At 47.2% G+C, this 10,132-nt stretch overlaps 1 protein-coding gene across 1 annotated transcript; it reads right to left on the reverse strand.

Moving 5' to 3' along the window:
* Positions 1-417: 417 nt before the first annotated feature.
* On the reverse strand, positions 418-9,506 carry LOC119399289 (uncharacterized). Its single transcript, XM_037666103.2, has 3 exons — positions 9,282-9,506; positions 7,444-7,657; positions 418-522 (listed from the first exon to the last, which is right to left on the reverse strand). The coding sequence occupies exons 1-3, from the start codon at positions 9,486-9,488 to the stop codon at positions 455-457; spliced, it is 489 nt and encodes a 162-aa protein (XP_037522031.2). The 5' UTR covers positions 9,489-9,506; the 3' UTR covers positions 418-454.
* Between the last annotated feature and the right edge of the window lie 626 nt (positions 9,507-10,132).

The following is a 10,132-nucleotide window of genomic DNA, read 5'->3' on the forward strand; positions in this document are numbered from 1 at the left end:
TCCATCCATCCATCTTGTGCGACAAGAGAAAATGTCCCCTGTAACCACATCAGTAGCGGCATAGAATGAAGCGTCGAAGTGCACCCGCGAATTAAGGGCGTTGTGCCAATGAGCTATGACTGGCATCTATTAGGTGCGAGTCATAGCTCTGTTTTTTTCTAGCGGTTTTTGTATTGCCGCCACCACGCCACCCTTTTTATTTCGTAGACGGTTGATGAAATAGCTTACAAAACAACAGTGGTTGAACGAGGCTTGACAGTTTGTATCTTCCCAAATTTACTAATTGAGAATAACTTGAGAACTAATGAGAATAAACCTGCTGCTGGTAAGCTCCCCTGTTGTCTGACATTCTACGGTTCTGCGTGGCCAGTGCTGTTTTTGTAACGCCATCAATTCACAATCGATAAAAAAAACTTACTTCTTAAGGCAGTGGGCCGCTGTGGCAACCCATTGGCTAGCGATCAGTGTTCCACCGCAGACGTACAGGCTCTCCTGTGGTGCCAGTTTCTTCATGATGCCGACCTGCGAGGCAGAAGACAGTAAGTCCACGGCCATGTATATCACTGAAGCGCTGCACTCTACTGTATAAACCAGGCCACTACAGGCTCCTTATTCCAGTTCGATGCCAGTATTGTCATGTACAACACAGCTTCGCTGCGCTGCTATCGATGCAAAGTTCATTTAATAAAATTGTCTTTCTTAAATGTTTTTTCGTTTACTTTGGTTTATTCAAGGCAAAATTATTACAAAATTGCCTTGGGGGATGCGGCTAAAAGCTGAGTAATTGCCTGTCTTGGTCGGGCCACCCTCGCAGCAAAGCAGAAGGAACACACCAGTAAGCACAATAAGCAGAGAACACAACAGTGCGTATTATTCTACACGGATTCCAAGATCAAACAGAACTGCTAGTAGAGAGCACAAAAATATTAACATTCATTAGAGGGATGGCAGTACAACAAATGCGTGCTTACAATAAAATTAATACGAAAAAAGCCCTCTTGACTCAACTGCGAGCACAGCACACAAGAATGTAAACAGAGCTCTCATTAGAGTAGTGGCGATATTCAGAAATGCGTGCTTACAATCAAATTAATACAAAAAACGTCTTGATCGAAATACTTATGCTCTGCAGGACAAATTAGATTAAATAAGGGACAATTAGACAGTAGTAAACAATGTGCAAAAATTCCAAGATATCAATGATTTCAAGATATAAAAACCAAGAAAAGCATCGGTTTCTTCAGCTAGGGGTACCCTCGTTACTTTTTTTAATGATCTAGATGAAGTTCCATCGTCCTGTAAATGTACTATGGTTGGGTGTTCGTTTAGGATGTCTCGTATTCGTGAAGTTATTCACCATAGTTGGTGCGTGATCTAGGTTTCTATATTAAGCTCCTGCGTAGCAATGTTTCACATAATATGTATCCAAGAATAGTGGTGTATTTAGCATATAGTGACGTAGTATCTCAAGACATAGCTTGTGTCTCTTTAACTGTTTGATAGGCAATATTTTGTAGCTTTTAAAATATGGACGAGTGCTTTTGTAGAGGGAGTGCTAGAGATTGCACGTATTGCACGCTTTTGTAGGATTAGAACAGAATTAAGGCTTGTGACCGTACAATCGTACCAGCCACACCAAGGAACAGTATGTTAGCAGTGAATGCACCAGGGCATAGTACATTTGTAGCTTGATATTTGCTGCAACGCGGTACATTGCTATATATTTAAAATGCCGATTCTTCTGGAAAGATCATTCTTTATCGTATCGTTGGAAGGGGACCAAGAAAGTTGTTCTTGGAATTGAACTCCTAGGAGTTTTACTGCGGTTGTTCGCTGTATCTCGCTGCCCTGGATGTTAATTGTGGTGCATGGAATGTGAGTTAGCTTTGTAGAACATACGTACACTTTGTTTTAGCGATGTTTAATTCAAGTATGTTTGCGTTGTACGATATATTTAGCTTGTTCAATATGATGTTCAGTCCATTCTACGACGTTTTTTGTTGCCCCGCTGGTATCAGCTGTAATGTTCATAAATTCCGGAACACAAGGCGGTGTGTCATGCCGATATTAACGTACAGCTCATTCGTGAACATGTTCTCCAAATGGCTCCAACTCTGTGGGCGAGTGTGATGTAGGAGACCCGGTAACGGAGTGGCCCGATAAACCAGCTACGTATGCGCGTGGAAGAAAAAAATAGGGCAATTGTTGGAAGGGCTCATTTCTTTGTTAGACGCAACCTAATAAATTCATGAGCCAAGGAAAGCATCGGGGATATTATTTCTTATTTTTAAGTGTAGTGCAGCAGTTATGACACAGATCGAGATGAAATTGGGGCCCGTACCCGTCACCTTCGAATTACGCATCCGATTGTCTACCAATTGAGCTAGGATGTTGGTCCACTTTGTCGCGTATTTTAATGTGAGTGTAATACGGGACGTGTTAGCCACATAAGCGCTGTCCTGTCAAAATCTTAGTTCTTCTGTCTTTGTTTTGTGTGCGCCTAAAAAGCTTTTGCTTTAAACATGAGTGTTAGCCAGCGCCACTCGCAGCCAAGGCGGCGAGTGTCTCTATCGCCGGCGGGCTCGACGTAGCACGTGGTCCTTTTACGAGCTGGCGGCTGACAATTAAACCCCCGCTTGCTACCTAAAGGCATCAAAGCAGTGAAGAAGTTCTAACTTATGAGTGTTTCCACCTGCGTATATACTGCTATTGTTTTCGGCAGTGTGTCATTGTATGCAGTAATGAAAAAAGTGTCGAGCGCAATGGTTGACGTGTCGAGCTTCAATGAAGGAGGACAGAAAAATGGAAGGTTCGATTTGCCGAACCTTGACCAACGTTGTGTTTTTCTGAAGCTTCCTTGGGACTTACTGTCGAACCTCAATATAACGAAGTCCCAGCCGAAAACTTCGTTAAATTGAGAGTTTCGTGAAGTCACGTTAACGGTACTTATTGTCCCCTCGCGAAATGTCTTGCGCGGTCTGTTGCACAATCACTGTGTTCGTTCTCTCCGTCGTTGCATATCAGCAGCCTGTCATAGCTTAACGTGGCCGCTTGCCTGGCCTTGATCACTTGGATATGAAGCCACCCACCTCCGGGAAACATGGGAGACTCCATGTTCGGGATGCTCTGGGGCTGCTTTCGCGGACTTTGACACGCGCAGGAGTGTATTAGCGGTGAATAACGCTCCGCGGTAGCTTTCGTGAGTCGGTACTTTACAGCTTTAGACATCGAAGGACCGAAAAATTAATTTCTCGACTTTATAACGAAATCATTTGAGCGTGGTTATCACTTCGTTACGCCGACGGACGGGCCTTCGCTGCGGTTAGCCTAGACCACGAAAGTCAAGTCACGAACTCCACCTCGATTCGGATGACGTCCTCTGAGATCGCAGAACAAGGTGCGATAGTGATGTTTTTATTGGATGACAAGATGACAAGAATCTATTGACTCCAGATCAGACGTTAGGGCATTTGCCAAAGGAACCATGTCCGAGCTGGCCCTAAGGATACTATACGAAACAAGGCATCAAACCACAAACAGTCATGTGGTTTCCAGCTCAAATGGGACAGATCGAGGGTGCCCCCGCCCAACCTAAACAAATCGGCTCTCAGTGCTGTGCGAGGGTATCACTGACCGCGCAGCTACCGGATAACGTGACGTCGGGGGTACAGACCCTTCATCCTCGTACAAGGAACTTACTAAGGCCTTTTATTTTTGCTCGAAGGATCTACACATTCGTACAATTTAAACTCAATAGACCTCCGGCTCTAGGCTTATACAGTTATACTAAACCCAAACCCCGTAGTCCTTCACGAGATTTACCCCGAAATTTAAACAAATTCATGTGTACTAAGCAATGTATTAGTGAACTTAGATCACATGCTTTGGTGGTCCAGCGTTACGCGGCAATGAAAGCAACACTTCTTTAAGCTGGCATTAGAGCTATGCACGGGCCATGATTTTCGGCCAGGCCCCAGCCCGGCACTCGTTGAAGCTTACCCTGCACGAACCTGGCCCGGTTACTCAACGCCAGACCCGGGCCCGGCCCAAACCGGAGAAAAATTTCTCCTACCCGTCCCGGCCCGGCCCGACAACAGATCGGGCCCGAGAGGGGCCCGAGCCAGTAATCAAGGTGGTGTGGCCCGAACATGAAATCGACAGTAAGGCGTTTTAAGTTTCGCTAAAAAGTATACTCTAACTTCGGCGATTCCTTGTACAAAAGGGCCTCACAGTGGAAACAGTTGAGCGGACATACAAAGTAGGATGAACGTTTGTTTGGCATGCGGCAAGCTGTGCCTGTTTTTTCTGCAAATACAATGAGAATGACCATGAGCGTTTTGTAACGGATATTGTACAAAGGAAAGTGATTTGCAGAATTAGTTCAGTTTCAACAGGGAGTGCAATAAAAGAGAGAATACAGAAAACAGAACGCTCTCTTCACTTTCTGCTTTTATTGTGCTCTCTATTGAAATTTAAAGCATACTCTACCAACAAACCCAATCATGCACCCTTCTGGATTTGTAGCACCTGTCTTCAGCATAGTAGCACCTTGCCACAGCAAGATAAGTAGAGGGGAGAAAAACCTAATTTATTACTTTTGTTGTAAACACATTAACCTGATAAGAATTGTAGCAAAATCGTGTGCACAAAGCTTTTACATATACGTATAAGTAGCCGAAAGGAAGAAAAAAAAACCATTTGTGATACCGTTCTTTTCATGTATCTAATATTTACAGTATATAAGTTCTTTTCTTTTTTGTGGCATAGTTTACACTTTATTTCATCATATGTTTTTGTGGAAAAAAAAGCAAATTGTCAAGGTATTTCAACTTGAAGCACGCCATGCACTGCTGCATCACATACTCTGCCGCGCTAAAGTTTCTTTCACTGCTTGCGCTAGCTGCAGAAGCGCACAAAATATGCCTTGCGAGCTGTGAAGGCGTCGGCACAAAAAACATGGCGTCTATGAAGTCATCATGAAATGTTGCAGCGTGGCCACGTGAGGGAAGTAGAGGGTCCCCAAGGGTCCCCTCACCTTTGAGGGTGTCAGTAGCGCGAGGATGTCGATCGCTCACGCAAAAAGAATTCATTAAATAATCACGCCACATCCACGAAGTGAATGATGATTGAGGAGCTGGCTCGGAGATAATCGGGTAAACCGTGAATGTTCCGTGCAGTTCGTCTACTGTCATATAAAGACGTCACACCTTGTTATAGTTGCGATTGTGGTCAGGTTGTTGTCGAACCACAAGCGGTTGCAGACCTTGTAGCTGTGGCCGAACATGTTAATGTCATCATCAAGGCGCTCGAAGAACAAGAGGAAGAAGACTTCTCTTTCGCGCGAGCGTGCGCATGCTACAGTTGGCTATGCTATATGCGGTTTTGCCTGCGTTACTATCATCATCAAGGCGCTCGAAGAACAAGAGGAAGAAGACTTCTGTTTCGCGCGAGCGTGCGCATGCTACAGTTGGCTATGCTATATGCGGTTTTGCCTGCGTTACTATCATCATCAAGGCGCTCGAAGAACAAGAGGAAGAAGACTTCTGTTTCGCGCGAGCGTGCGCATGCTACAGTTGGCTATGCTATATGCGGTTTTGCCTGCGTTACTATCATCATCAAGGCGCTCGAAGAACAAGAGGAAGAAGACTTCTGTTTCGCGCGAGCGTGCGCATGCTACAGTTGGCTATGCTATATGCGGTTTTGCCTGCGTTACTATCATCATCAAGGCGCTCGAAGAACAAGAGGAAGAAGACTTCTGTTTCGCGCGAGCGTGCGCATGCTACAGTTGCTATGCTATATGCGGTTTTGCCTGCGTTACTATCATCATCAAAGGCGCTCGAAGGACAAGAGGAAGCAAGACTTCTCGTTCGCGCGAGCGTGCGCATCGCTACAGTTGGGCTATGCCTATATGCGGTTTGCCTGGTTACTATCATCATCAAGGCGGCTCGAAGAACCAAGAGGAAGAAGACTTCTGTTTCGCGCGTAGCGTGGCGCATGCTACATTTGCTATGCTCTATGCGGTTTTGCCCTGGCGTTATATCATCATCAAGGCGCTCGAAGAACAAGAGGAAGAAGACTTCGGTCTTCCGCGAGCGTGCGCATGCTACAGGTGGCTATGCTATATGCGGTTTTGCCTGCGTTACTATCATCATCAAAGGCGCTCGAGAACAAGAGGAAGAAGACTTCTGTTCGCGCGAGCGTGCGCATGCTACAGTTGGCTATGCTATATGCGGTTTTGCCTGCGTTACTATCATCATCAAGGCGCTCGAAGAACAAGAGGAAGAAGACTTCTGTTTCGCGCGAGCGTGCGCATGCTACAGTTGGCTATGCTATATGCGGTTTTGCCTGCGTTACTATCATCATCAAGGCGCTCGAAGAACAAGAGGAAGAAGACTTCTGTTTCGCGCGAGTCGCATGCTACAGTTGCTATGCTAAGGGTTTTGCCTGCGTTATATCATCATCAAGGCGCTCGAGAACAAGAAGAAGACTTCTGTTTCTAGCTGTGGGGCGGTTTTGCCTGCGTTATATCATCATCAAGCGCTCGAAGAACAAGAGGAAGAAGACTCTCTTTCGCGCGAGCGTCGCATGCTACAGTGCTATGCTATATGGGTTTTGCCTGCGTTACTATCATCATCAAGGCGCTGAAGAACAAGAGGAAGAAGACCGGCGTGCGCATACTTAGCGCGGTTTTGCCTGCGTTAAAATCAAGTCGAAGAACAAGAGGAAGAAGACTTCTGTTTCGCGCGAGCGTGCGCAGCACAGAAGCGGTTTTGCCTGCGTTACTATCATCATCAAGGCGCTCGACAAGAGGAAGAAGACTGGGAGCTGCGCCTGGAGACCCGATCAGACAACCCCGAAGGGGGGTCCGCAGTAGTTGATGGCCGCGCCCACGCGGTACTGAAGACGTGGGGCCCTACGCCGTCGCAGGCCTCCGGATGCTGAAGGAGGTTCCTTTCCTATAGCAGCACGTTAGTCACTTGCTGAGGCATAACTCCAGAAAGCCCTAGCTGTGGGCGGATAATTGCACACTCGCTCCATAATGCTCTGGCAGTGCCGGCGTTACTTAGGCAAAAGTTAAGCACAGAAGAGGACTGGGAGAGGGCTCTTAAAAGCCCCGAGCTCTCAGCCTCTGGAACTGAGGTTACGCTTACGGCGCAGGACTTTGCCCCAGCTTAAGAACCTGGCGAGCCAGCTCCTAATAGCTCCCAAGCTATAATCGCTATTGGTACTTTGCAGATGACACACGCGTGTTCACCGGAATCGATCCCGCAGGCTATCCCGGCCAAACCTCAAGAGCACGGACCTTTCGCTTCCATGGAATGCGACCGCTGCGGCCAGGATCGAAAGCGCGACTTTCGGGTTGGCAGCCGAGCATTGTAAGGACTGTACCATCACGGCGGTTCTTCTCTACTACTTCTACAATGTTTTGTGTTAAGTACTTACATGCCAGGGGAACTCGGCGAAGTCTGCACCGCTCTCCGGGTAGTGGAGGTTCTTGACACGGCCGTGGATGCCGAACGCATTGCGGGCTCCACACATCGGGATGGAGGCCTCCGACTGCTGGGGCGGTCAGCATGGGCCCCAGTATTCCCACCGAGGGCGCAGGAAATGGCAAAGTGGCGTCGATGGGCACCGGTGGACGTCGAACTGGCTTGCGCTGGAACATTGAGTGGATACCTAGTTTTCGACACTTGTTTATATTTATTCATTAGCGGCCGAAGGAACCAAGTGACAATATTTTCTATCTTTAGGCAACCCTGTCAAGAGCCGGTTCGAGCTGCCGAAAACCCTGATAAAATAAAAAAAATATTCACAAGTTCTAGCGTCACCCATTCCTTCACGATGACATCAATTCACAAGCCCCGTTAATTAACGCACCGCACCGCATTATGAATGATTCTCTAACCTCGCGTTCATGATGTTATTTAAAACCTGATTCAAGTATTGTGGCACTGATGTTACTAAAGGAATGACCTGCGTCGGTGACATGCCTTGAAACTGGTAAATGAGGAAGGGCATGCACATGAGCTTTATGATTGTTAAAACGGTACCTATTCCTAATTCATAAAATCAAAACTTTGTCTAACGGAATGAACGAGAGCTCGGGTGCACTTGCTTGTATTTTGCCTTGTTAGTCACTATTTTATGACAACGTATGTTGCTTACGCGTGGTTCACTATTTGCCTATCATTGCGTACTCAACGCCTGCGGCCTGTGTCACTCATTATTTTGAACGTACGTGCTTTGCGCGCATCTTGCATCTAATTTATTTATTTTTAGTATTTTGATGCTCGTTTGACCGAGATTATCCTGCTGCCTTTATGTCCACATGAACCACTGTACGCATGTTGCGGTTCCCTATTGGTTTTCGCGCAGTTTGCAGTTTTGTTTTGCTGTTTTGTATACCTTGTTCAATGCACACAAGTTTCCGTCTATCCAAGATGTGCCATATCACTATTGTACATTGCCACGTGCATTGTGTACAACGGCGTATATATCTTGATGTGCAATATCGCCTACGCAAAAGAAGTGAAAAATCACTTAGTCTTGCGATATGGAAGCAACCGCCTTGTATAGGTGCCCTGCGTGGCATCTCTAACCATTCACTCTGACGAAGGCAGGCCCTCCTGCCGAAACGTTAGTAAAACTTATTTCGCACGTTATATATTAAACCACTGCGCACACGCTGAACAAGAGCTGTGCTAATCATCCGCCTGTGTGTGCGCATTGCCTCAAACATGTGATTAGAGTACCTTATAAGTAAGCGAACTTGCTGCACATGCTTCATTGTGAACAAGGCTCCCGTGTGGGAGCCGAAACGTCTTTTTATGAATATATTTTTACTTTTGGTCCGGCGCTGTATTACCTTCGTCCAATAATAATATCTGGGATTTTACGTCCCAAAACCATGGTATGGTTATGAGGGACGCCGTAGTGGAGGGCTCCAGGAATTTCGACCACCTGGTGTTCTTTAACGTGCACTCACATCGCACACTACGTGGGCCCCTAGCATTTCAGCTGCACCTAAATGCCGCCGGGATCGAATCCGCGACCTTCGGATCAGCAGCCGAGCACCGTAACCACTGATCCACCGTGGCGGGCGAAGCAGAAGAGGAAGGACGAACATGGCGCGTGCCGATTCACTTGAAAGTTTACTGTTCGCGGATTACAACCAACGGCTGGCATAGACATCTCCGCGGTTAAAAAATACTGTCTTCAGGAATCTATAGGTTTCAACGTGTCAGCTGTTATGTCGCAAAGCTGTTGCAAACGCTACTTACAAATGGTAACGGCAGGTTTGGGACGGGCCTCCTGTGCGGCGATCCGAAGGCAGCTTTCTTTGGGAACAGCTGGGCCATGATATCGGGCTGAATAGGGCTTTCTGGCTGAAACACTGGGCCACCGCGGTTTGCTGATGGCACCATCTTGCAGCACGTGCGCAGCATGCCGCACTGGCTGAAGCTGGGCCCGCCCAGCATGCGCTGCATAATGTCTGTCGCGTAGGCAGGCGCTGGCTCCGAAGCAGCTTCGCTCTGCGGAAAGACCACGTTTGCGATGGCTTGACAATCGCCACACTGTCAGAAGACACTGCCAGCCCCACGACGGGGTACAACCAGTGTGGCATTGCTGCCATCCGCAAATAAACCCTACCACGAGAGCGGCAATGTCATGTACGACGGCATTCTGGATTATGGTAGATTGTGGATTATGGTAGATGGTGGATTCTGCATTATGGTAGCGAGAATAGTGGAATGGACGCTGCAAGGTCGACGCTTGAGCGACTTAGCTGCAATTTCATAGTTCGCTGCTGCTGATGTCAGCTGACCGCAGCGAGAGAAGCGAAACAAGCCGCTGAACAACCACTGCATAACGTATGCATGACTGAGTTGTCAAAAAAATTTTCTGTTCTTGAGTATCTTACGCCGAGCAGCCGCTTCGCGAGAAAGTTGCTTGAACTCGGAACAAATCGTTCCAGTTGTCCTTTTAAGACTGTGTACTGACAACAGGGAGTACACCCCCACTACCATCATCAGCATCATCATTCATACACTCTCAAGCGCCCCCTCATGGGGCATTAGATAGGGGGGGGGGGATAACAAATGGTAACCACGGGTCACAAGGATAAAGCCCA

This window comes from Rhipicephalus sanguineus, chromosome 7, assembly GCF_013339695.2.
Source record: "Rhipicephalus sanguineus isolate Rsan-2018 chromosome 7, BIME_Rsan_1.4, whole genome shotgun sequence".
Lineage (NCBI taxonomy): Eukaryota > Metazoa > Arthropoda > Arachnida > Ixodida > Ixodidae > Rhipicephalus > Rhipicephalus sanguineus.

Bases quoted from the DNA above. Each gene is read 5' to 3' on its own strand.
- LOC119399289 (XM_037666103.2), bottom strand. From the start codon at position 9,488: ATGCAGCGCATGCTGGGCGGGCCCAGCTTCAGCCAGTGCGGCATGCTG. The intron at 7,658-9,281 runs GTAAGTAGCGTT...TCAATGTTCCAG, and splicing joins CAAACCTGCCGTTACCATTT to CGCAAGCCAGTTCGACGTCC. The intron at 523-7,443 runs GTAAGTACTTAA...TCTGCCTCGCAG, and splicing joins TCGCCGAGTTCCCCTGGCAT to GTCGGCATCATGAAGAAACT.